The sequence below is a fragment of the Camelus dromedarius genome, chromosome 10, assembly GCF_036321535.1.
Source record: "Camelus dromedarius isolate mCamDro1 chromosome 10, mCamDro1.pat, whole genome shotgun sequence".
Taxonomy (NCBI): Eukaryota; Metazoa; Chordata; class Mammalia; order Artiodactyla; family Camelidae; genus Camelus; species Camelus dromedarius.
Window position 1 is genome coordinate 73703860 of NC_087445.1, and position 26271 is coordinate 73730130.

At 57.6% G+C, this 26271-nt stretch overlaps 1 protein-coding gene across 1 annotated transcript in view; it reads left to right on the forward strand.

The window, feature by feature from the left end:
* The window catches only part of ASS1 (argininosuccinate synthase 1), a 51391-nt gene that overhangs the window by 11512 nt on the left and 13608 nt on the right, over positions 1–26271 (forward strand). The window contains exons 4-11 of the mRNA XM_031450703.2: positions 94–282; positions 5927–5983; positions 7896–7970; positions 11342–11412; positions 11976–12006; positions 17138–17228; positions 20084–20168; positions 20686–20750. Coding sequence (XP_031306563.1) covers positions 94–282; positions 5927–5983; positions 7896–7970; positions 11342–11412; positions 11976–12006; positions 17138–17228; positions 20084–20168; positions 20686–20750 — 664 coding nt within the window. The remainder of the gene's footprint in view (positions 1–93; positions 283–5926; positions 5984–7895; positions 7971–11341; positions 11413–11975; positions 12007–17137; positions 17229–20083; positions 20169–20685; positions 20751–26271) is intronic.

The window sequence follows — 26271 nt, forward strand, 5'->3', positions numbered from 1 at the left end:
TTAGATGCCAGCCATGAGAGGCCCCTGGGGCTCTGTCTTCTAACTGTTCCCCACCTTGCCAAGTCTGCCTCACATGGGCTTCTCTCCCCATAGGTGTTCATCGAAGACATCAGCAAGGAGTTTGTGGAGGAGTTCATCTGGCCCGCCATCCAGTCCAGCGCACTGTACGAGGACCGCTACCTCCTTGGCACCTCTCTGGCCAGGCCCTGCATCGCCTGCAAACAGGTGGAGATTGCCCAACGAGAGGGAGCCAAATATGTGTCTCACGGTGCCACGGGAAAGGTGAGGCCGGGATGGACGGCTGGGCAGGAGGAGGAGGCAGAGGGGCCGCGAAGGGGGAACCCAGGCAGCCAGGAGGCGGACGGCCCTCGAGCAGTTGTAGGTTCTCCCCAGAACAGTCAGCCCTGCAATGGATGGACTGGCCCATTCAGTCTGAATAAGAGGAATGTTTTTAGTAGCGAGTGTCAGGGCGTAGGGACAGGTCCGCTCTGCGCCCCGACTGTGTGAGTCCCACGTGTCTGTTCCACGTGTGGTGGGAGCAGTGTCCGTCACCCCATTTGGCAAAGTTGACGCTGAGGCTGGGGGACATCTGACCAAGGTCACAATGTGAGTTGCCATACAGGGTCAGAGCCACAAGGTAGTAAAGTGCTGGAATCCCAGCTGAGTGGCCTCGGGCAAGGTCCTTGCCCTCCCTGAGCCTCAGTTTCTTCATCTGCAAAGTGGGGAAAGGCCCTGTCTTAGTTCCCCGGGGAGGCTGCAGCAGCCCCACAGCTGGGCAGTGTGAACCCCAGAAACGGATTCTCTCATGGAAATTGAGGTGTTGGAGGCCGTGGTCCCCCCAAGTGCCCCAGGGAAGGGCGGTTCCAGCTCCCCCTGGCTTCCAGGAGTACAAGTGTCCTTGGCTCATAGGCATCTCAGTCCCAGCCTCCATCTTCCTGTGGCTGCCCCCTCAGGGCGTCTTCACATCGGCTCCCCCCCAGGCATGTCTGGTTCTGTGTCCACGTGTCTCCTCTTTATCAGGACAGCAGTCATGCTGCACTAGGGCCCACCCTCACGACTTCATCTTAACTCAGTCACTTACGGAAAGACCTGTTTCTAAATAAGGTCGCGTATTTAAGTCCTGGGGGGTTATGGCTTCAACTTATCTTCTGTGGGAGACAGAGTTCAACCCGTAACACCCCCTACTTCCGGCCTTGTGTGCAGCAGTGAGGACCAAGGACGACCTTGGGCTCTGAGCGGCAGGTTACAGGACTCGAGGAACAAGATTCCGAACAATGCAGGCAGCTGTCAGGCAGTGTCAGTATACAGACTCTCCAGTTAGTGGACACCCCTCTGACAGCCTGGTGCGGGTGCAGGATCCGGCTCGGTAACCCCACAGTTGGCAGATCGGGGGCTCCCTGTTGACCTGACCCAGGGCCCCCACCCAGCTGATGGAGGCAGTGGGGGTTGGGGGAGCGGGCTCTGGCTCAGTGTGACCTAGGGGACACGAGGCTAAGCTTTGGACTGGGGAGATGTGATTTGAGGGTGGCCTTGCCCCACTGGGTGGCCCTGGCTCCTGTCTTTGGAAGCTTCCTTATTCGCTTGGTGCTCGGTCAGCAAGCTTGGATTGGTGTCTGTAAAGGGTTGGACGCGTGCTGGGCACAGGGACAGTGTTGAACTTCTTGGGACCCTCCTCCTGCCCTCCGGGGGCCTGTGTCCTAGCGAGGGAGAGAATGGATGCACAGTAAGGTGGCTGTAGGGTTCCGGGTATGGGAAGAGTGTGCCAGGTGGAGGGAACAGCCTGAGCAAAAGCTTGGCAACAAGAGGCCCTGAAAATAGGGCAGGAGCTGCACCCTGGGCCAGGGCTGGGTGGGGCCATGAGAAGGGGTTTGGCTTCATCCTGAGGGCAACAGACTAGAAGGCTAGGGAGGCCCCCGGCTGGATGGGGGGTGGCCAGTGTCCTCCCTCCATGGGATGTAGGAGATTGTTCTGGAGGGAAAGGCGAGCCCCTGTGGAAGAAGGGGACTGGTGAGTGTGTCTCACAAGCAGACCGCAGACTGGTGGTTCTGGTTTTCACACCTGGTCGTGAGCACACAGGGAGGAGAGTGGGGGGAGGAACCAGAGGTGGAGCAGTGGGCGGGCCAGGGCTTTGGGGGCAGGGACATACATGCCGCCTTCCACCCAGAGGTTCAGGACTGGGGGCTTCAGGCCGGTAGAGCTGGGTTCAGGTCCTGGCTCCCCTGCTCTCACACTGTGACTTCACCCCAGGAGTCTCCATTTCCTTATCTGTAAAATGAGAACCAGTTCATGGGGCAGTTGAGAGCAGTAAGATTTCTAAGAAAGCACTCAACACAGGCCTGGCCCTCAAAAAGGTTGTGCTCACTTGGTGAGAGGGAAGTGCCCCGATGGTGCAAAGATCAGCCCTGTACTGAGGCTGTGAGAACGAACGTCAGTGCAGGACAAAGAACCTCTGAGCCATCTCACCTGTGCATGATGCAATGAGCTGGGCAGTGAGTTCCCTGTTCCAAGACGTATTCAAGCCAAAGCTAGGAAATCAGGATTCCTGAAGGGCTCCTGCCTGGAGAAGGTCCCTCCAAAAGTACCATCAGGACTGAGGACAGGTGGCCTTCAGGGCTAGTGGAGGGCATGTGTCTGTGTGGTGGGTCTGGCCCTGGCTTGGGAAGCTCTTGGGGTCCGGGGAAAGACACCGCTCACCCAGACTAGCTCACATGCAGCTGGGAATACACACCAGCAGCTGTGTGCGCTGCCCTACTTGGCCACAAGAGGGCACCAGAGGCTTGAGTGTGAGACCCTTTCCCTGCAGAGAAGCCACTGCAGGAGGTGCCTGGCCACCCAGGGTCCTCTGTTTCTCACCTGGTTCTGCAGGTCTTTGGTTCTGGGAAGAACACCCTCGGCGGTAGTTCTGTGGCCTCTTGGGATTTGGGGGCCTCCCTGCAGTTCACACTCAGTGCCCACAAGAGGGATGATCAGACGTGAAACATCACTGGGGGCCTCCAAAACCAGCAGTGGGAAGGCCACAGGGGACGGTGGGTCCAGGTGCTCCCAGGTTGATGGGCAAGGCACACTCCTGCGCCTCCATTGCCCCTCATTTACAGAACCTGAGGAAGCAGGCAATTTCCTAGAAGAGGTGGGTGAGTGCGGAGGAGCAGGAAGGTCTGGAGTGGGATCCAGAGAGATGCCAGGCTTGGGGCAGGAGGTGGGGGTGGGGAGGGGCCAGCAACCTGCAGGGGCTCGTGGCTTGCTTAGCTGATGGGAACCATGAGGGGCGTCGCTGAATTTACACACCTGGAGGAGGGGATCCAGCGTGAGTGCGGCCATGTGGGGCCAGGCCTGTGGGAGGCTGGCAGCCCCAGAGGCAGATCCCATAGGACACTCGGCAGAACTTTCTGCAAGGGACTCGGTGAAGAGAAAGCTGGGTGTGAGCAGACGGCAAGGGGTCTTCGACAGGTGGGGATATTCTAGCATGACCAGGGCCTCGGGGTCCTTGTTCCAGCCTCTCCAATGCCACCTTCATGCATTTGTTCACTGACTCCACCCACTGAATACTCACCTAGCACCAGCTTTCCTCCACACACCAGGACATCACTACAGGGGACTTGGGAGCCCTAACCCAGCAGGGGGGTCACACTGAGGTATTGGGGGAGGAAGATTGAGCCAGTGACTCCAAGGAGGAAGGGCATCCCAGGCTGCAGGAACAGCCTGTGCAAAGGTCCGGAGGCCAAAGGCAGCTTCCTGCCCAGAGCCCAGCCCAGGTGGCACCTGGTGCGGAGCGAGCTGGGGCCCTCCCCTCCACACCCCGGGGGACCCCAGTTGCACCCCACCAGAGAGCTGCACCTTCCAGGTCCTCCTCCCTCTCCCCAGTTTTGGAAGAGGGGCCCTGAAATAGGAGCCTGGGGGGCACAGGCAGCAGGAGCTTTGTAAATGGCGCCATCTGTATGGCTGGTCCAGGAGCAGATGGGGAGCCCCACAGTCCCCGAGGGTGTGGCACCTGCATTCACACACGTCCACACGTGGATCAGGACTCAGACACACACGGGGTGTGTAGCACATGATACGTCTCCTTCCACCCCCGGGGAAGCCACCAGGGCCACCCTGGTTGCCGGGGATCCTGGGGTCAGGGAGAGGAGAGACCGCGCAGGCCTTGGGTCTTGCCTGGGACAGAGTTTGAACCCAGGGAGCCTGTTTGTTCCTTCGAGGGTCTCTGGCTCTGGAACAGATGGGTGTCCCCATGGTGATCTGGATGGGCAGACACCAGCCCAGTGTGCCCGTCTGAGGAGGCACAAGTCACCATTGTACTGGGGAAACTTGAAGCCCTGGAGAAAAAGTCGTCAGGATACGCAACACTAGAACATATGCTTTATGAATCTAAAATAAGTCTGCTTTTTATTATGGCCGCCATGGCTCTGGGAACTGTGCTGGCCACGGGCCTTTGGCAAGTGTTACTGCCCCCTGGTCCAGTCTCCCCATCCATGAGATGGGGATAATAACAGATCCCACCTCAGGGGCATGCTGGGAGGATTCAATGCGTTCTGTACCTGAATGTGACCTAATAGATGGGAGTGGTGCCTGCTGGCTGTGTGTCCCTGGGCAGGTGACTCCACCTCTCTGAGCCCGGCTTTCCTCATCTATAAAACAGGGTTAAAAATCCCACTAATGCCAGGTGGCTCTCCCCTGTGAAAGCCAGCTCACAGCAGGTGCTCACAGAAGGGGTGGGATGGAGGGTGGTTGGGGTGGCTGGTCCAGCCCCGCTCGGGGGCCCGGGAGATACTGGAAAGGAGCAGCCTTGGGCCTCAGCTCCTGGCTCTGAAGAGAGGGGCTGAAACCTGTGTTTCCGCGCCGCCTGACAAGACTCTGGAAAATAACATGTTATTCCCGCCGCTGCCTCGCTGTGCCCGTGCAGTTTTCACAGTAGGCGCGAGGTCCCTTGTTATTTCCGCGGCGCTTACGTCTCCCTCCAGGCTGCCAAGCTGACGGGAGCAGCAGGCAGGACGCTGCAGTCATTGTCTCTCGAGGCTGGGCTGGCTGAGGCCGCCTCCCCTTCCTCCTGTCCAGCCTCCCAGCAGAGGCACAGGCGCAGGGAGGCCGGGCCAGCTGCCCGGGGGGGCCCGCACCCGAGCTCGGACCAGGCTCTGTGCCCCCGGACTAGTCCCTTCTACCTCCGGGCCTCAGTTTCTCTTTGTGCAGAGGTACTGAGGGGCAAGGGCCCTCCCCCAACCAGCCACCATATAGATGGGGAAACAGGCCCCCAGAGGAGACAGTATTCCCAGTTTTATGGACAAAGCACTGTGAAGCCCCAGCCCTGAAGTGAACGTGGTCTCTGGCTGGGGCCAGGCGGGGCCAGGCAAGTGGGGGACCTCCAGGAAGAGGCTGAGGTGCGGGCAGCCCAGGGCTCCCCGGAGTCTCGGCAGGGCCAGGCCTGCAGCCCTTGCGCGCGTCCCCTGCAGTGTGGATGCACGTGATGACCTGTGTGCACATCCTGTCGTGTTCCCAGATACGCGCACCCGCGTCCTGCCACGTGTCCCCCACCGCCGGCCCACTGCCGCGCACTAAAGTCATGGCAGTCACAACTCAGCACACGCCGGGCATGTGGGCGTCTGGTGGACACGGGGGCACACGTCCTGCACACTCGTGTGCCCACGCAGCTCAGCTCTGTGCTCAGGCAGTCCTGGGTTCGAGTCCTGACTGCACCTAGGGGGCAGTAGCTGGTGTGTCCTCTCCAAGAAAGCCCAGTTTTCGTCTTTCTGATGGGCTCCTGGTACCTGCTTCAGGAGGGTGCGAGGTTGGAGGTGAGCATCTGTGTGAGAAAACCATCCAGTGGGCCTGCCCTGAGTTGACGCTCGTGCAGCCCTGCCCCTGCCCCTGCCCCCGACCCTCCCACTGGCCCCGCGTTCTGTGGCTCCTGACAGTCCCCTGTTCTGTGTTTCAGGGCAATGACCAGGTCCGGTTTGAGCTCACCTGCTACTCACTGGCCCCCCAGATTAAGGTAGGATGTTGCCCCTCCCCTCAGCGGGCGGACGCTGGGGGCTGAGGCCCCTGGGGGCGAGGCTTGGGCTTCTGGGCGGTCATGTACACGGACCGCATGCACCTGAGCCTTGTGGTGGGCGATGCTCCCCTCACTCACGCCCGCACCCTTCCCCGCCCCTTGTCCTTCCCGGGGATGCTGCCCGGGTGCCTGGGTGGGTCAGGCACAGATCAGAAGGACGGGGCTACCTTTCTGCTGTGCCCTTGCGATCCCAGGTCTGGCTTCCCGGGTGCAGCCTGGAACCGTCCCGGGACACGGCTGGCCGATTTCTGCGCGGCCCACAGCCCTCTCAGCCCCGGTGGGGGCCAGCCAGCTAAAGCCCCTCCTCCCCGCTGCCTGAGCCCTGGCCCCCCCGTGTCTTGGACCCTTTCCTAGGATAGGAGTCCCCCAGCTCAGGCCAAGGTGGAACAATAGAACCACACTGAGCCTCACAAATGCAAGCTCCAGGGAGAATTTAAGTTTTTCTTAAAAACCAAGACAAAAAGCAACAGGTGACGTCATGTTAGGAATGTATCTGATTGAACTCTCTGTATCCAAAATCGTACCATTCAACATGTTATCGATGTAAAAAAGTGATTGAGATGTTTTGTATTCTTTTGGTACTGTCTTTAGACCCGCTGTGTGCTCTATGCTTACAGCCAGTACCGGCCACGATTTGGTGGCCACACGTGGCTCCTGGTTGCCATCTGGGGCAACACTGGGCTCCTCTGAGGCCACTTCTGGCTAAAGCTACAGAAGATGTGCCCCTCCCAAGCCCACAAGGGGCCCTAAAGAGTTGCATTTTTTTTCTTTTAAGTGGAACATCTTTCTCTGTCCCTGGAACCAGCCAGCAGCTGCTTAGGGGGTGAGAGTGGCCTGGAGGTGAGCCGTAATGAGCTCTAATGATCTGTTTTGACCTCAAACACCAGGCGGCTGAGAAGCCCCTGGACAGTGGCTGCTTGTTGATGCTGCTGGCCGGTGGGCATGGCGCCCTCCCCCGACCCCCACTCTCTGTTCCCACAGCAGCTTGGGGGGCCAGGGTGTCTGGTTTCTGGGTCTTTGTCTGCAGAGGCCAAGCCCAGGAATGGGATGGGGCTGAGGACAGGGCCCTAAGCTAGTCTCTGGGAACTGGGATGAGGCTGGAGGGTGCTCCCTGTGCCGAGCCTGGTCCAGGTGCTGCTCATTCCAGGACCAGGGGGCCCATCTCCCACCCACCCCGCCCCTATCAGCTCCCCAGCCCAGAGATCAAACCGGCTTCTTCATCCAAACGACAGCTCCTCTCCCAGCCAGACTGTTGCTGGCAGCGTCAGGGGCTGGGCTGGCTCTAGGGCTGAGTGGGTCTCTTCTTGGGGACCTGTCCCTGACCCCCCAGGCTGGTGAGATGAGCTCAGTCCCTTCAGTCAGGCTCCAACTCCCCTCTTTTCCCCACCCAGAGGAGCCCCGGGGTGTGGAAGGGAGAGAGACAAGAGGGGAGGGGAGGGGGACATCGTATGTCATGTGGGCTGGGCTAGGTGGACCCTCCCTTAGTCACCAGGGGTGGGGGGTCCTGGCCCTTCGAGCAGGGGTGCTAGTGAGAAATTTGAGGCCTGTCTAGTTCAAGCCCTCAAGTCTCAACAGGAGAGACTGAGGCCCAGAGGGGCCAGGACCCACCTAGGGGCACACGGCCATTCTGCCATGGAGCTCGGGTGTCTCCAAGGCCACCCTTTGATGTGGCTGCGTCCCTCTCTGCTTAATGGGGTCCCCCTGCCCACCCCCCATGAGCTACGTAGATCCCCTAACCCAGGTGACCAGTGCAGTCCCAGGCCTCTCACCAGAGAGGCAACTGTGTAGCTTAAGGGCCAGGAAAAGCTGGCAGCCGGGCCCTCCCAGTCCTGACTCCTTGTCCTGTGTCTAGGTCATCGCTCCTTGGAGGATGCCCGAATTTTACAACCGTTTCCAGGGCCGCAACGATCTGATGGAGTACGCCAAGGTATGGCCCGTCTCCGCCATCACCCCAGCCCTTGCCCGGCGCCCTCCAGGGGCCGTCTGGGTTGGAGGCGCGAGGCTGGGACCGACTGCCACATCTGGAGCCTGAACCTCTGCCCCCCCCCACCCCCACAGCACCAGTTCCCTGGGCCACCCCACAGAGGGATGGTCCCTGCCTGGGCTGGGCGTCTCCGAAGGGAGTCCACAGGCCACCACGCAGGAGGGCACTGGGCCCCCTCTACTTCCCATTCAAACTGCCATCTCTGCATTGTGTGTGTCACTCAGGGGACGGATGGGGGCGGGAGTGAGGCTGTCCTCTGCCCCTCTATTACCTGCCTAATTGTCCCCAATGCCTTCCCAAGAACAGGTAAGCACTCCGAGGGGCAGAGCCAGACAAAGACGTCTGTTGCACCAGCCTTTTTGAAGTACAAGTTGCAATAAAACATATTAGAAGTTTTGCATCAAGCTCCTTAGCCACTCCCCAGGGTCCCTTTCTTTTTAGCGACTCGATGGCAGCCTTTGACAAACAGCCTCAATCAATCAGATGGGGGGAAAGCAACTCGGTGCATACACCAGAAAATTGCTCAGGTTTTTAAATAGCAGTCACCGGGGCTGGCTGTGAGCTCTCGCTGCAGCCAAGGTGACGCGTGGTAGGGGACGCAGCGGGGACACAGCCCTGCCCCTACCGCCAGCATCCCATTAAGACCCGAAGAGCTCGGAGGAGAGCTCTCCTCTGCCATCTGTTGTTTTATTATTAAGAGGGGAGTTTACAAGGGCAGGCCCATATGTTGCCAAACAAATTTTCAAATAGCAGAGCTATTAAGAGAACCGGGTTGGAGGCTTTTTTTTCTCCCCCTCTTCGTCTCCTTGATGGTGTAGAGTATGAAGCACGTTTTATCTTTAAGAATAATGAACGGGGACCCCCACCCCATCTATGTTCTTAACGCCTGCAGTCTTGGCTCAAGAGAGGGCCAGGGCTGACCCAGACGATGCCCTCTGTTTCCGCGAAGCTTCTGAACAAAAGCAGCTCTTGGTTTTTCCAGCAAAGGTGAATTTCAGAATTGTGGCCCCTCCTTCCCAGGTTGTGGGGAGAAGCCGCCTGGCTCAGCTTCTGTCTCAAATAACCTTTCAAACAGGAGAGTTTGTCGGGAAGGAATGAGGCCACGTTCCCAGCCACCGGTCCTCCCTCAGAGGCTGGTGTCAGAACTGAGCTCGGGGAGTCAGCGCCTTCTAGGACGGAGGCAGTGTCTGTGCAGCTGGGGAATGACCAGAATAACTGAGCAGCAACCAGACTGTCCAAAATTCAGAGCCAGGCAGCTGCTTCAGCCGAGACAAAAATCAATGGGGCTTTGAAAACCCCGGCTTTCGAGATCCGTAAGTTGTCAAGGCCACAGGGCGCTGTAGGAGGCGCGTAGGAAACATACATTTGTCTCGCTTTCTGCTCCCCAGTCTGCTGTCCAAGGAAGAAACACTCAAAATCACCCCATCCTTATCCCTATCAACATCATTAAATTTCTTTAAGCCAGTGTGCCAGGTAGGGGGCTGGGAAACTGGGCAGACTCCTGTGTCCATGTTGAAGATGGTTTTGTTTTCTGTCCTCAGTTGTATCCAGAGTTTCCGGTGTGTGTGTGTGTGTGTGTGTGTGTGTGTGTGTGTGTGTGTGTGTGTGTGTATGTGTGTCTGTGTGTCTGTGTGTGTGTCTGTGTGTGTGTCTGTGTGTGTGTCTGTGTTGACGGGAAGCTCAGGACAGAGCAGCCCAGGAAACCAATCTCTTTGGTCGAGGAACTATTGTTGGCATTGTGTCTCCCTGCCGGGGGTGGGGGGGTCCGTCCTGTCCTCTCCTCCACCCCTTCCCTCCCTTTCTCCTCTCCGTGCTCTGACGGAGCCCCAGTGGGAAAGAGAGAAGGCAAGAGTGTTTCCAGACCACCTCCCAAAAGAAAGGCTCCAGGTAACCTGCCCACTGGTTTCCTCGGCCCCCAGCCTGGGGATTCCGCTCTGTGCGGATTTCAGTCCATCTGGCCCATGGTCCCCACACCTGGCGCACTCCACCTGGAGACGGCACAGGGCGAGTGAGCGCGTGGGTCAGACCTTGGGCAACGCTGAGCAGCCTCTACATGAGGCATTCCATTTGTCAGTGTGGTTTATGGGGAAGAGTATGCAAATTTTCGAGTGGATGTGAGCTGTTTCTTTTCAAAGGAGTCTCCTGGAAAAGCTTGGGGAAAAAAAAAAATCCAGAGGGTTTAATTCAATTTATTTAGGAATTTTTAAGGTGGTGATGAAGGAAACAGTGGCTCCCTGGAGGAAGCCTCTGGAATCGTAGTCGTGGGCAGTAGCTGAGCCAGGGCACATCCCCATCAGGAGAGATGGGAGGGTGCTGGGGCGGGCTGTGGGACCTGGGGCTGGCTAGGATCTGGGACCCGCCGGGGTGAGGTGCCAAAAGGGGGCTTGGGAAGCAGAGTGTATGGGCATGCCGACCTAAAGGGGCCAGGCTGGGCCACTTCGCTGTCTTCTGTGCCTGGTAAGCGCTGAAGGAGAAGGCAGCCTGTGATGTGTCTGCTGGATCCAACCAGGTGTCAGCCAGGGCAGCACGGGGCAGCTAAGGAACCCAGCTGCATCTCTGACCCAAAAGGCCTTCACAGTGTCACCAACAGCCTTTCAGGCCCAGGGTCTCCGTGGGGATGGCTTTGTCCTTGAACAAAGGATTGGATCATTTTGGAAGCAAAACATAATCAGAACCAAGGGGGAGGATGGGGTGGGGAATCTGGCTGGATTGTTCCCTTTTGGGGCTGCTCAGTGATGTGTGCGATGGCTGTGCTAGGCGGTGGGGGAGAAGGCACCCCCGGAAAGAGCTGGGCCCGCACCTCGGAAGCAGTCATCAGGGGCCAGCAGCTCTTGTGGGCGCCTGGCGCTTCCTTGGTCAATGTTAAGCACCTGTGTGGGCGCAGATGCCCTGGATGAGATTCACTGTGAAAGGGCCGTCCATTCTAGCTCCCAGCTCGTAGGACCATGGTGGGGATCAGCGAATGGTGCTGGGAGACCCTCGGCACACTCTTAGTGCTCCGGGGGCCCTAGAAGTGTAGACTCAAAATCTTCTGGAAGAAGCCTTTAAGGTCAGCATCCACTCTGCAACTTCTCAGACAGGATCTTGTAGTTCCTGCCTGGGCATGTCTGGAAATGGAGCCGTCACTCCCTTCCCAGGCAGCCTGGGGGAGGGGAAGGAGAATGGGGATGCGGTGAGCATGGGGGTTCAAGGTCTTGCTTGCTTGGGAACCAGAGTTTGGGGATGTCTTCGACCTTGACCGAGGCGGCCGGGCCTGACCTTTGCATCTGCTTCAAGCTGCCTCACACCAGCCCTGTGTCTCCTCTTACCTACAGCAACACGGAATCCCCATCCCAGTCACCCCCAAGAACCCGTGGAGCATGGACGAGAACCTCATGCACATCAGGTAAGATGTCGCCCACCCGTCCCCTACTCTGCCTGGCATCACTGAGCACCTGTCTGCTCTGGGCCAGGATGTAGTGATGACCCCACAAGTCACACGGTCCCTGCTCTCACAGAGCCCTGGGACCTCAGGGAAGAAGGGCCACCTTGTGCCCGACTTGTCCCCAGCTCTCATAGCAGCTCTGCTGAGTGCCAGCAGTAGATAGTGGACAGCTGGCCTTGGCTAGGATATTGGGGAGAGCTTCTCTGAGCAAGTGGCATTTGAAGTTAAAACTTCAAGGTTGAGGGGGACCAGCTAGGGTGCAGGGAAAAGCATTTAAAGCAGTGGGAACAGCATGTGCGAAGCCCCCCATGCCCAGATCTGGCACCCTGAGGCTGTGGCCCAGAAGACTGCAGCTCCCACGGCCAAGTCTGGGGGGGCCCAGAATGTTCCAGGAGGATTGGCAGCCATTGCTTTGGCAGAGATAAAAGGACAGACGGGACTTGTGTTGGGGCTGAGGGTATCAGGGTGTAGCTGTGTCCTTCTGCCCCTTCCTTACTCACCCCCACCTTCCTTCTCCCTTACAGCTACGAGGCTGGAATCCTGGAGAACCCCAAGGTAATTTCCCATTTCCCCAGACCAGCAGTCTTTGGTGTTAGCTGCTCCATGCCGATGCTGTCTGGTGTGTTTGTAGCCTAATTTGAAATTTCACGGGGGGCCGGGCATGGGGCTGGGGCCGAGCCCTGCTTGTGTTCCCCGACCCTCCCCACCGGGCCCCCTGCCGCCTGCCCACTCCACACTGCGTTTTGAGATCCACCCCCGTCCCCGGTGCTCTTTTTCTAATTGCTGCTGGGATGAATAGAGGAAGGAAATATTTCAGGGCAGCATAGAGAAAGAGTGTTATTGTGAGACAATAAAGAAGCAATTAGGCAGATGAGACACTTGTGGGAGGGCCCAGCCTGTGCCCACCAGCTCTCAGGCCGCTGCTGCTGCCACTGGGGGAGGCGGCCCAGATTAGAGCCTCAGGACCCATTTGTCTGGGCCTGTGCCCCTCGCCCGCCCGAGGCAGCCACCCTGATCCCCTGTCCCCAGCCTCCCCGGCCGGCCAGGCTGGGCCTCAGCCCCTGTTTGAAGTTTAGGATTTCTCTCCCTGGGGGGTTTTCCTTTGTATCTCCCCCTGCCCACCGTGGGAGATGGGGGAGGCAGGGCGAAATCTATCCTGGGAAGAGAAAAATCTCTTTGTCCCTGAGGGAATGTGTCTCTATTCCCTGGCTCAGCCCCACAGCCTGGCGGGCGGCTGGTTTGGGGGTGGGGTGGGCTGCTCATCTGATGTTAGGGAAGACGTGTGCTGGGGGGGAGGGGGGGCGGTGTGCTCGGGCAGCTGGGCCTGGGGGATCCAAGAAGGCCAGCTGGAGCCGAGGATGCCCAGGTGGTTTGGGTGCGGGCGGGGTGAGCTGGAGCCCTGCCGGGGGTCCGGGGACAGCTCCCCACGGGGCCCAGGCCACTTGGTCAATGCGGCAATACTAGAACGTGAACCATTTCTGGAGCCAGGCCTGGGATTCGCATCCCCTGGCCCCCATTTACTTTCCTTGACTCCTGGCTATGAGCCTCCTCATTTTATGAGTGAGGAAACTGAGGTCCAGAAGAGTGACTCGCCCCAGGGCACCAGCTGCTCAGCAAGGCCTGGTGCCTGGGTCACCCCATGGTGGGGGCTGGCCCTCCGCCGCTGGTTCCCCCCCAGCCCACACCTCCCTTCCCCATCCGCTCAGTCCTCAGCCCAACCGTGTCACTCAGGAGAGCCCGCACCCTTGCCCCCTGGGGGCTGATGGCCCCACGGGGATGCTGCCTCCTGGCCGCAGGCTTTTCCAGTTCATGCTCTGCTGACCCCACGACACTCAGGCCAGCCACCCCTAATTAGCCAGTCAGTCAGCGCCAAGGGGGGCGGAGGAGGCTGAGCAGAACAGAGCGGCCTGGAGGAGGGTGTCCGCTGGGCCCCAGGCCTGCTGGGAAACCATCCACCCTCTTCTCTAACAGCCTGGGGTGCTCTCGCCTCACAACTGGGGGAGCAGAGCCAAGGCCAGAGGGGACGTCGCCCCTTAGGCAGTGCCAGGGTGCCAGTCCCCTCCCCTCTCAGGGCTCTTGTCTAATGAGAGCAGCCGACAGATAAGTAAGTGCTAAAGGGTGTATTTTTAAGGATTCTACCACCCAACCTAGGTGGGAGGATTAATGCTTTGTTCCCGGAGATCTGAAACCTGGATCTGAATCCCAACACTGCTTTCTGCTGCTGTGCTACCTTGGACAAGTTACTCACCGTCTCTGAGCCTCCAACTTCTTAAAAAAGCACTTGGCCTAGGGGAGGGTATAGCTCAGTGGTAGAACGCATGATAAGCATGCACAAAGTTCCTGGGTTTGGTCCCTAGTACCTCCGTTAAAAATAAATAAAAATAAACCTAGTTACTGCCCTCCCCCAACCACCAAAAAAAAAGTACTTGGCCTGTCCCTGGTGCAGGGCAGGACCTCAATCATGGAACCAGTGGTCCTGTCCTCCCTTCTCAGGCTGGCTAAGATTATCTGGGAAGGAAGGAGCCACGGTCCTCTCAGGCAGGAAAGGCTGGGCTGCGTGTGAGTCAAGGCGGAGATGCCCGCTGAGAAGCAAGGGGCCAGGCCGAGGAACCAGGGTCTGGCCGCTCTGGCCCTGCTTTCCCAGGCAACCCTGCTGCAGGGTGGGGACCCATGGGGTCCTGATGTCCTGTTACCACCAATAGGTCCCAGGAATGAGGGGGCAGCAGCCAGGGGCCTGGGAGTGCTCCTCTCCTCTCCGCGGTGGAAGGAATGCTGCACCCCTGGCAGCCCCGGCCCCCTGGGTGGCGGGGGCGGGGTGGGGGGGGGAGCTGGGGAGACAGAGCTTCAGGGAACTGGTGCCCCCTCCCCCTCTCCAAAAAAAGCCCAGAGACCTGCAAAGGGAGGGTTTGAAGGCAGATGGTGGAGCCATTTTCTGCCTCCGTGAGGGTTGATTGAAGGGCAATGAGGCAGCTAATGCGAAGAAAGATAGAAATTTACTTGCTTTAACTTCATACGGCCCACAGTGAAAGAGTTCATTCAGTTGCCGGCCCGCCGTATCTGATGGATGAATAAACCATTGCAGCATCGATCATGCCTCTACATCATGGTTTAGTTCATGGGCCATTTGCTTCCAATTTCTCCTTCTCGGCCCTGTTTCATGCTTTTCTTTCGCCCTCTCCCCATCCTTCCCCCACTCCACTCTCTCTCTCTTTTTTTCTTCACTCTCTTCCCTCCCCCAACACCCCCCCCCAACGAGATGACATTGGAAGTGAGCCCTCCTGCTGGGATGGATAAATAGATGGTATTGATACTCGGCAACAAACTATTTGTCATTTGAACTGGGCTTTTAGGAGGGAGAGTAAAAAGAAGGCAGGCGTGAGCCACCTTGGAATGCAAAGCAAATGTCACTTTATTTCTATTTGGTTATTTTATTTAATCGGTGCTGTCAGGGTGTCGGAAGCCTCCGACTTCCACCGTAGATTGCTAGGTCTTCCCACCTCCTCTCTCCTCCCAAATGCAAACGTTCTCATCCTGTCTGTGGCTCCGCTGACAAGCGCCAGATTGGAAACTGACTGGTGGAAGGGCTGGGGCTCTCAGCGCTGGTGCCCCAGGTTGAGTTCAGCCCAGGCTGGACGGCCAGGGAGGAGCCCCAGGCAGGTGAGGAAGGGAGCTCCGGAGTCATGTCGGCCACCCAGAGTCCCCAAGCCCTGGTTCACTTGCCTTTTGGCTGAGGATGGCCCTCAGGCCTCTCTGTTCCCAGGGAATGTGGTGGTTGGCAGGACCCATGAAAGCCTGGGAGCCGGGCATTTCTCTGAAACCAGCCCGATGCCTGGGCTGCGTCTGGCCATGTCCCTCGTGCTGTTTCTCAGGTAACTAAAGCGGCTGGGAAACCGCATGGGGTGATGGAAAGAGCACGGGACAGGGGTTCTAGCTAGAGTCCTTGAAGCTGGCTCCCACACCGGTGGAGCAAGGCGGTGTGGTCTGAACAAGCAGCTTCTTTAGCTTTGGTTTTTCAACTTGTCCATGGAAGCATTAGGCTGGAGGTCCTTAAGGACCCTCCTCCTCCCTGGGTCTGCCTTGGAGGTCCATACCAGGTCCCTGTTCCCATCCCACAGATGGAAACAGATGAAGGGATGCAGCTGGCCCCAAGCCACACAGCATTTGGGAGGTGCAGGGGCTCCATTGCCAGCCCCATCTGAGCTCAGACATAAAGCCAGAAGGATCAATTGTCCCTGTTTGGTGCGGACTGGAAAGTTCCTCGAGGTGTGGGAACTGGGATGATTGCTCACCTTGACAAAGAGCCAACAAGGAAAGTGACAACAGGTGAGGGACTAGGGCACCCCTGCTGGCCCGTCTCTCCTGGAATGGCTCTTCTTGGAGCGAGGCATCGCCAGGAGACTATTCCAGCTGTCCTGTTGCCTCCAGAGTGGGTTAAAGCTTGCACCAGGCCTTCTCTGACATCTTGTCCACTAAACAGCATAAAAAACTGTCTATACATTTAAATGGTAAGGCAGTCGAAGGCAAGTATCAGTTCCCCCACTTTACGGATGAAGAAACTGAGGCTCAAAGAAGTGAAGCAGCCTGTCCAAGGCCCCACAGCCTGAGGTCTGACTCCTGGCTTTGGGGCTGTTTTCCACCAGCCTAAAATCCAACACATCAGTGTTGAGGGCCTCGTGGGCTTCCTGCCCTGTGCCGCGTGGTCCCTGCCCGCACGGAACGCACTGTTGCACCTACAGCCCCTCCCCCTTGGCCTCGGGTTCTTCATCTGTAGGTGGGGTAACTGTACTTGACCTCACCAAACAGGGCTGCTGAGAACACGAAAGAAGCTGCAAATGCAAAGTGGCATGGGAGCATTCACAGGGTTTTGAAAGCAAAGATTTAAGGGACGACACCTCCCAGGATGTTAGCAGGTGGACAACAGCTGGGCCCTGGGATGCCCACAGGAGGGACGTGAGCAGTCCGGCCCAAGAGGCCCCCGGCCCCTCTGTGGCGAGGGTCCAAGCCTCAGCCTGGGGGAGCGGGGCCTCGGGAGGCGGGAGGGAACTTGCGAGTTCCAGGCAGCCAGCAGCACCGCTGCATCAAGACGCAAGGGGCCCGTTTTCCAACACGCCCAAGAAAAAATATACATAGAGGCTGATGTGTTTTCAAATGGGTTTTTGCTTTGCTCTCCTCTTTTCTCCCTGTGAGTATTAACCTCGGGGACCCTGGGGACGGCTCTGCTCGCCGGAGCACCTGCTGGGGTCACGCACAGTCATTAGCTTTGCGGTCAGTGCAGAATAAACCCCAATTCCCGGCGCCTGCAAGAGCGTGCGCGCCCGCTCCCGGGAAGCCCGCCTGGCGCTGCCACCGCCTCGCGCCTCCAAAGTCGCGCTCTTCCTGCCTGACTTGTTCCTCCTGCTATTCTACCTCCAGCTGTGGGGGCGTCGAAGAAAAAGATGAGATCAAGTTGAGGGGAAAAATCATCTGATTCCTTGAGCCTTTTGTTTGCCAGGCCCCTGGCTGGCTCTGGGTAGGGGGCTGGGAGGCCTGCTGGACTCTGCCAGCCGGTGGCAAGTGCCAGCAGCCCCCTGGTTCTGGAGCGGGGTGCAGGTCTCAGCAGGCAGTTGGGTGCAGGGTGTCCAGGGTCTGGCCTGGCACAGCTTGGCTTGGACACACCACCCTCCAACCTCTTTCTGTCTTTTGTCAGAACCAAGCGCCTCCGGGCCTTTACACCAAGACCCAGGACCCGGCCAAAGCCCCCAACAGCCCGGACATGCTTGAGATCGAGTTCAAGAAAGGTAGGTGCCCGCCTGTCAGGACTCCAAGGGGCAGACTCCTGGGGCCCCGGCTCCTTCATCCCTCTTGCCTAGGAGCCTGGGCACAAGCCCTCTGCATCCCTCCTGTGTTTCTAGAAGCCAGAGTTCAGGCAGGAGCTTCAGGTGTTCCCCACTGCCCCCTTTCCCCTGAATGGCATGATCTATGTAAGCCTCCAGGCTTGGAAGGAAAGCACACTTGGGTGCTGTCCCCTGGTTCATGGGCACCAGATCTGGAGGGAGCATTCTAGTCCCTGAGCAGCCACTTGCCAGCTGCTTTGGCCCTTTGGGGAAGTCATTCAACTTTCCTGGGCCTCAGTTTCCTCATCTGTAAACTGGGGATAAAAGAGCATCTGCTGCCTCGCGTTTTCATGGTATCGAATGAGGTCTGGGTGGGGTGTATCCAGCACAGGGCCCAGCATTGAGAAGGTGCTCAGCAAGTGCGAGTCTTAAAGAGCCAGCCTCAGGGGCCCCTCTGATGCCACTGCTGGTGCTAAGTTAGCTGCGTGATGCATCTCCCTACGCCCCATCCTGGGTTCAAAGCTGCTGCCATTCCTGCTCGTGTCCTGATCTCCTCATTTTCTCTGTTGTCGACAAGAAGTGTTTGCTGGCCTGGTCTGAGAGCCCAGCCTCAAGCCTGGTACCAGGGACACTCTGTGCCCTGGAGGACAGAGAGGAAGGCAAGGCATGCCTGGTAACGGGAGGAGTAGGACCAGGTTCAGGGTGAGGGCTCAGGGTGTCCAAGGAGAGGACCTTTCCAAGAAGCTGCAGAAATCAGAGAGGCTTCCTGGAGGAAGTGGTACTGGGCAGGAGCTGGAGGAACCAAGAGGGGTCTTGAGGGCATTCCAAGCCCAGGCAAGGAGGCCGGCCCTTCTGTCCACAAGGCAGCTGCAGAGAGGGGACAGAGAGTGAGGGGCTCTGCCGAGAGGCCTTTCCCAGGGCACCTCTGAGGATCGGGGAGGAGCAAGCAGGGGATCAAAACCCTGCTCTCTCCTGCTGATGTGACCTTGACAACCAGTTTCACCCTTCTGGGCCTCAGGCTCACTCACCTATAAGATGGGCCACAGAAATGGTGCTCATAGGTGCTGAGCGTGGTGCGTGGAATGAGGTCGTGGGAAACAGAGGCTCTTGGTACTTTAATAACCTGCCTCCTCCTTGCCTTTCCCCAAAGCCTGGCCAGGCCAGTGGGCATTTTCATGGCTTCCCCAATCTGTTCAAACCCTTGAATTTCGTGCCACCTGGGGACCAATGGGTCCTTGTCCAAGGCCCCTAGAGGCAGCTGGAGCCCTAAGTCCATCTTATGCCCACTCTTTTGGACCCATGCCTGCTTGGGTGTGGGATCCCTTTGGGCATCATCTCTGAGAAGATGGTGGCATGGGTCCAGGCAGCACCCCCCGTAGGTCCCCCAGGAGCCCGGGAGAGCGGTGAGGATGGGAGGTGGGCAGGAGGCAGAGAGGGTCCTGAACACAGGGTCTGGCCCCCTTTCCTCCTGGAACAGAGCAGCCCTGAAGGCTGAGCCTAAGAAGAAACGTGATCCATTTTAATGCTTTGAGGACTGTCTGGAAAAAAAAAAAGTAGACGGGAGGAACCCTCCCTGATGACTCCCCATTCACCCTCTAGTTAATTTATTTGAAGTTTTAATCTAATTATTAACTATTTTAAAGGCTAAGAGGCTTTCTCCGGCAGCAGCACCAACAATGTCAGCTCCTCTCGGGGACAGGCCCCTTCCAAGGCCCCGAGAGGCCATAATGAGACCGGGAGGGAGAGAAAGGGAGAGGGGAGAGGCGGGGGGTGGCGAGAGGGGCTTAAGGTTCATTATTGGGCAGACTTACATTTAATAGCAATTTACAACCAAGTTATAAAACCCCTGGAAATGGGGGTTAAGAATGGCGAGGCTGACAGCGCCTGAGCGAAGCCCTTCCAAGCGGCGCCCGGCTAATAAAGACTGGAAAGCCGCTATTGAGGCCTGATTGGCACCCGATCGCTGGCTACATGGTAATGAGCTGGGCAGATGGGTGGGGGATTAGCCGCCAACTTTGAACAGCTTTTCTTTGTCACTGTTACAGCTCTCTTGTTAGGCCTCTAATACATTTATTGCTCATTTCACACCGCTCGAGAAAATGCCCCCTTGCTATTCAAAGTCAACCCCGAACCCACCCACTGCCCCCCCTCCCGCCACCCCCTTGACTGGGCCCTTCCCTCCCCGAGCGGCCACCTCCCTCCTGCCCTCCTGCCACCCCAGACCCGACTTCTCAGAATTCATGGGCGCCTCCAGCCCTTCGCCCGCCAGAGCGGGCATCATTCCACCCCCATCAGTCAGACGGCTGCATGTGGGTCTGGGGTGCAGGACTGGGGCACAGGGGTCCGCCTGACAGACGTGGCAGGGGGCTGTGTGTGCATGTCTGCATGTGTGTATGTGCGTGTGTGTGTGTGTGTGTGAGTGTGTGTGTGAGCTCAGCCGCACCTCGGCCAGGCGGCCCCCCGGTAACTGGTGGGACAGAAGGTACTTCTGCGTAAGACAATGGTGGAGCGTGAAATTCAATTAGTTCGGGGCCTGGTTCCAATTTCACAGCCCCTAAATGCAAAAGGGGCACAGAGAATGGGAAGGGTGGGGGAGAGCGTTTTTATTGCATTTTCCCTTTCATTCTGGGGGGCTTTCTCGCCCCTTCTCTCTCCCCAGCAGGCCTCAACCTGCACAGGGCTTTTCAAGGAGTCATTTGGAGTCCATATCTGTCACATCCATTTAAGGCGTTGCGGGTGGAGGGAGAGGGCGGGGGAGAGGCGCAGGCTTCTCCGCCAAGCTCAGGCCGCAGGCCCACCGCCCTCTCCTCCTGCCCTAGGGGTCCCTGTGAAGGTGACCAACGTCAAGGATGGCACCACGCACAGCACGTCCTTGGAGCTCTTCATGTACCTGAACGAAGTCGCGTGAGTGCCGGCAGCCGTGCCCAGCCTCCAGGGAAACTGTTGTCTCGGGCAGGCACCAGCTGGGCCCATCACGGCTGATGGTCCCAGCCTGAGGTTTAGGGGCCGAGGAGGAGAGGCCTGTGTCCTGCAGTCAGCCTTGGTACTGCCCCATAGGCGCGAGGTTCTTTGGTTTAGTGGGAGAGTCCTGATGGTCCTCAGCCTTGGATGGTAAATGACTCCAGGGGGTCCACTGCCCCGTAGGGATGGTCCAGCTGGAGCTTCCAAGCTCTGCTGGATCTGAGACCAGGAGAGAAGGAAAGGTGAGCAGTGTTTAGGGCTGGGGGCACACGAGGCCCAGGACAGAGATGACGGAAGTTGCAAATTGAACTCACTGTGTAACTCAGGTGATCCCGTCCCTCTCAGGCCTGAGTTTCCCCATCTGTACAATGGGTGGTAGGACCGGTGGCCTGGCTTAGATGTCCTCTGAGTCTTGGATCCTGAGATGGGGACTGACGCCCTGCCTGTGGTCTCCCCACAGGGGCAAGCATGGCGTGGGCCGCATCGACATCGTGGAGAACCGCTTCATTGGAATGAAGTCCCGAGGTGAGTCTGTCGGCCTCCCTGGAGGCTGAGCCTCAGCTCCCAGAAGCCACTGAGCCCCTGTCACATCGCTATTACCAGGGCAAGTCTTTTCACCCTGCCAGACTCAGTTTCCCTCTTGTGACATGGTGATGAGGGGCCCTTTGCCTATGACGTCCGAGGCATTATGAGAAGAGCTGTCCTGGGAGCAGGGAGAGCCTAGGGGTCAGGGGGAGGCTCAGAGGAGAGAGGAGTCCAGGACCAGGTCTGGAGGTCAGGCCCTCCTGTGCCCTGGGCAGGTCGGCCAGGCTTAGAGGCAGACCATATAGGGCCAATTTTGTGGTCATTAAAAGCTGCATGGAGGAGGCCAGCTGGCTGGCAGGACGGGAATCCTGCCAGGAGTGGGCGCTGTGAGCCAGCCGGGGCCCTGAGGGCCTGTCCCAGGGTCTGGCATGGTGTGGAGGAGTGGGGGCTTTCTCCAAGGATGGGCAGGACTCCGCCTTGGTGCTGAGCGGCTGCCACCTTGGCTAAGCTGCCCGGCCCCTATCAACCTCTGGCTGGGCCAGGAGGGAGGAGAGGCTGGACCCCAAGCAGGCACTTCCGTCCCCTCAGGGTTCCCTATCGGTTGCTCATCAGGTCATCCTGACCTCCCCCTCCCCCTGTAGAGGAGGAGCTTTCATGCCCCCCTGGGATAAAGCAACGCCAAGTGCTTTGGGACTCCAAGCGGGAGGAGCAGGTTTTCAGCAGTTGGAGCCCCGAAGTCGGGCACTCGAATTTTCAAGTACCAGTGAGTGGTGCACTGAGGCCTTCTGTGTGGACAGGTGTTCAACTCGCTTTACTTAGGGTCAATTTTAAAAGGTGACACAACCAGATAAAACCAAGCCAAGGTATCGTCATGGCCCTTTGTCCTTCAGGATGTTTTTACTAAGATTCTAAAATCCAAAGAGCGTTGACGGCCAGATTCCAGCGGCTAGAAAGGCCCTGGCCCGGGAGGCGGGGTGCCGGGGCTCTCGAGCCGGGCTCCCTCCCTGTGCCTTGCTGGGTGACCTTGGAATTGTTATCTCGGGGCCTCAGGTTCCCCAAGTGTAATGTGGCAGGCCTCGGGGTGGGAGCTGGATCATTCTGGCTGTGACCTGTTTGAGTTTCTCTCAAAAGGGGAGGAAGGGAGGGAAGGGGCCGCTTTGCCTCTTTCGTGTTTTTTTCCTCCTCGACACAGCTATTATCCTGAGGTACAACCTAATTGAAAGTCTCTCGGGAAGGCCTTGTGGAGAACAATATGGCTAATTAGCTGCTCCCTTTTCCCCTCACTTACCTTTGTGTCTTACCTATATTAACATCTGATGAAATGTCCCTTTGTCTCAGTCTGCCCTTGGGAGCCAGCACAAAGCACATTATCCAAGGCAGACCCTGGAGAGAGCGTGGGGGGCCAGAGACCAGCACCCTCATTTTACAGTCAGGGAAACCAAGGCTCAAAGTCACAGGCATGTTAGTGGCAGGACCAGGACTGATGTCCAGACGCAGAGAGGCAAGGAGTGGACGCCACAAGTCACTCCATGAAACAGCACCCTGCTGGGAGCGGGGAACCAAGCCAACCTGAACAGAAGGAAGTAGTGATAAAGGCGTGGCCTGGGCTACTCCAAAGAGACACCCTGGAAGAGGTGGCAGGAGAATAGGCTTCAGCTGGTAGAATGTGGAATAGAGTGGAGCCTTCCAGCAGGAGTGATAGAGGAAGTTGGAGGAGCCCCACGTGGCCAGTTGGGTGGTGGCTTGGGTCCGACGCTGGCTGAGCCCCTGCAGACCTGGTGGAGGAGGATTGGTGTCAGGATCCAGGCCTGGGGACCAGACTTGATTCCCCATCTTGGCTCCATCACCATTGGGAAAGCAACGTGGCCTCTCTGAGCCTCAAGTTCTTCATCTGTGAAATGGGTTGTTGTGCAGATCCAATACAGAGAGCTCTTGACCCATAGTAGGCACTGTGCCTGGACAATAGGCTGGGGCATCATCACCATGGAAGGGCGGAGCCATGAGATTAGCAGTCAGGTCTGACTCCCTTGGCTTCTTGCTGCCCCCCTGAGGAAGAGATTCCTGGAACGCAGCCCACACTTCGCCCAGGTACGGTGTGTATTACCTGCGAGGGGGCTGTCCCTAAACACATAGAATTTAGCCTGGGAGTTGAACAGTCTTTGGGGAAGACAACCTGGATTCTCACTCTCAAGAACTTGCGGTATGACCTTAGGCAAGTCGCTGTCCCCGTCTGCGACCCCCACCGACAAAGGTGGGCCCCCCCAGTGATTGGGACGTCTTCCTCTGCATGCTGCCTATTTCCTGGTCTGGGTTGGGGGGTGAGAGAAGAGAGTTGTTTCATAATTTCAGGGTGAGGTCTTGCTTCCACTTCTCCATGTCCAATAATTCACTGTGAGAAAGAAAGGGGTGGGGGACAATAAGTGAGGGCATTGTGGATTTGCCCATGAGGTTTTTATTAGGTCTACGGTAATGGGAGAAGCTGTTAATTGTCAATTATATTGAGGGCAGAACAGGAAGACGCTATTGTTCATACCTTCGTGTACGGGGGAAATGTCATTTGTATTGATTTTACAAAGCTCGTAATTGAAATTCGTTAAGGGTTTGGGTTTTTTCGGGGGGGGGGTTGGGATGGATGGGTAGGAAGTTGGGCGGTGCTAGTGCCCTGGGTCTGGGGTGGCCAGGTCGGCAGCGCTCAGGGCCTTGAGGTCAGCAGGCTGGGGGCCCGGGAAGCTGCAGATGGAGTGGCTTTCGCTGTATTGTGGCTGTTCACATCGTCATTATCACATTATCTTTTTAACTCTGGAGGGGGGCTAATTAAGTGAAGTAAATGAAATCAGTGGGGAGGAGAAGGGGGGGCGAGGCAGGCAGGAGGGAAGCAGGGAAGGAGCCTGTGCCTGCCCTTCCCTCACCTCTCCAGCCGGTTCCTCTGTTCCCAGCCCTGCCCTGGGGTCTCACCTCCACCCACTCCTCATCGCCTGCTTCCTCTTCTGCCCTCTACTCCTCCCTCCCACTCTCTGCCCTCTTTGCTCCACCCTTCCCACCTCTCACCCATTCTCCCCTCCTCTCTCACTTCCTCCTTACTGCTCCTCTTCTTGGCCAAGGAGCAAGGGGTTGCCGCCCACCTGTCCAGGCCTCCCAGAGGTTCTGCTCAGATGGAACGTTCCAGAGCGGAGGGAGACCTGTGAAGCAAAGGCATTCTCACTCCCAGAGGCCTGGGATGGGCAGCCTCAGAGGCCCACCCTGATTCCCAGGTGGGGCCTGCGGGCCGCCAGGGCATAGAGGATGGCTCGAGTCCCACCAGGACCTGCCTCCCCATCACCATGGCAACCGCCTCTATCCTTGGCCCTGGTACCTAAGAGGGGAGCCTTTGGGCTCCAGCCAACCTCCTTCCCCCGGCCTTTCCAAATCCCTCCCTCTGGATACTGCTTTCCCACAGGACCAGAAACTAGTCCAGGTGCCCTAACCCCCACTCCCACCCCCACACCCCAGCTGAGTTGGCGGATCCCGCTCAATTCTGCCAAATTGCTCAATCTGGGCTAACCTGGCAGCCTTGGGAGCAGATGAGAAGAATTTAAGCGGCAGCAGCTGTTCTGGTCCCCACCTCTTCCTCCTTGGTCCACTCTCCCCCACCCCCGGCCGCCCCCCAGCTCCTCGCCCTTCTTCCCCACCCGCTCCTTGGCAGTAATTATGGTGTGATTGAAGCTGCTCCACAGAGAACCGCTGACACCTCTGTCTTTTTCCTGTAAACACGGGGAGATGAAAATAGACACTTGAATCCGCTGTGCGTGTCACTCCGAAGATGTCTGTTGTCTCTTCCACAGCGACACGGAGACTCAGCTGTCATTTCCTCCTTCTCTTTGCGCAGTGGTTTGTATGCCGACTGTCAAAAGCCCCAAATCCATAGTCTTTTAGCATCAGGTTTCTGTCACTGGTTTTTTTTAAGTCATTTTTTTTCCCCAGAAGAAATACACAGAAATCATCTGTATCCCCTCCCCCTGTGGAGAGGAGAGGGAAGATCTTTAAGATGCACACACGCACACACACACGCACACACACCTGAAAACAAGCTTTTTCATCAGTCACAATTAACTTTAACACCTTCTAAGAAAAAGAACAGGAATATTAATTGTGCTGGTGATAATATTAATTTCATGGCTGTGGCTTTTTTGTGGCCTGTGATTCTTCCTGTGTCTTCCTTGGAGGGTTGACAGCCATGAGGCTGGTTCCTAGGGCTCAGGAACGGGTGGCTCTGCCCTCCAGAAACTCTCTGCTCTTATACTGGGGAGCAGATATGATGGGGCAATGGCAGGGGGTCCCCGGGGCAAGTCAGGGCTCTTCCTTGAGCTGAGCTGCATATTCTCCATGAAGGTGTAAGTTGCAAGGGACTTCTGGTCTACAGACCAGCCCTGCAAATACAGCGTGGACCCCGCCCCACGGCTGGCCAGCTGAGGACAGAAAAGCAGAGAGGCAGCCAGGTTCCCCAGGAGCTGAAAATGAAGAGGGCTGCCGCTGTTGGCCGGCTGTCACGGGCGTGTATGCAGTGTAAGGATGGGCTTTGAATGCTTCTGGGGTTTTCTAAAGTGTGGCAAAAATAATGAACAGAAGGAATTAGAAGGCCCACTTCCAATCCAGTAAGTATGGGGTTCCTAGTTTACACCAGGATGAAAGGACAAACAGGGCTTTGTCGTTGTCTTGCTGTCACTGGCTCTTGGTGGTAAAGTTTCTAGGATAATTGAAAACCTGCCTTCACATCGGGGCTCTTTCTGCCATTTGGGAGGCAGATATCGCCAAACGTTCTGCACACCTTTATCTTTATAAACAGACTGCTGAACCCTCAGGCCGTTCTTGGTGGCCTGGGGCCATTGGGAGCCACTTGTTTGTGGCATCATAATGTCCTCCACAAGGAGTGGCCCCAAATCTTGTGCTGAGATCTTGTCTGCTTTTCACGGGTTTTCTGTGTCCCCCTCTGCCACCTCCGGTCCCTGCTCTCATGCTGTCATTTTCTCAGCCGCCCACCCGACTCCTACTCCATCAGCCTCTCTGAGCTCTTTCTGGGTTGCGTCTCCGAGCCCCTTTGCAGACGTGGATGACCGAGCCTGTTTGCACTGTATTTACAGGAGTAATGCTGAGACCTAGTGGGGGTCTGAGGAACCCCTGAGGGAGTCGAGGGCTTGGACCTTGGTGCATAAACCTGGGGGTGTTGGTTTTTTCCTGCTGGGGAGGCATTTACTGCCACCACTGATTCAGGACAGCAGAGATGGCTCGAGAGCTGCAGCCACGTGGGTGAAATGGGATGGGCACGTTGTAATCATATGAGTGCCTGGTCTCCTTGACACGCACGTGCCCCAAGACCAGGCTATCAGGGGTTTGCGGATGAGGGACTCACACCTCCCCCAAGAGGCTCTTTTTGGCTCCAGAGCACCTTGGAGCCTTGGGAACAGCTCAGGGTCTTCCTTGGCCACAGCATCTCAGACTTGGGTGTCCCTTTCACACCTGGTGAGCCCTGGATGACTTTGCAAAA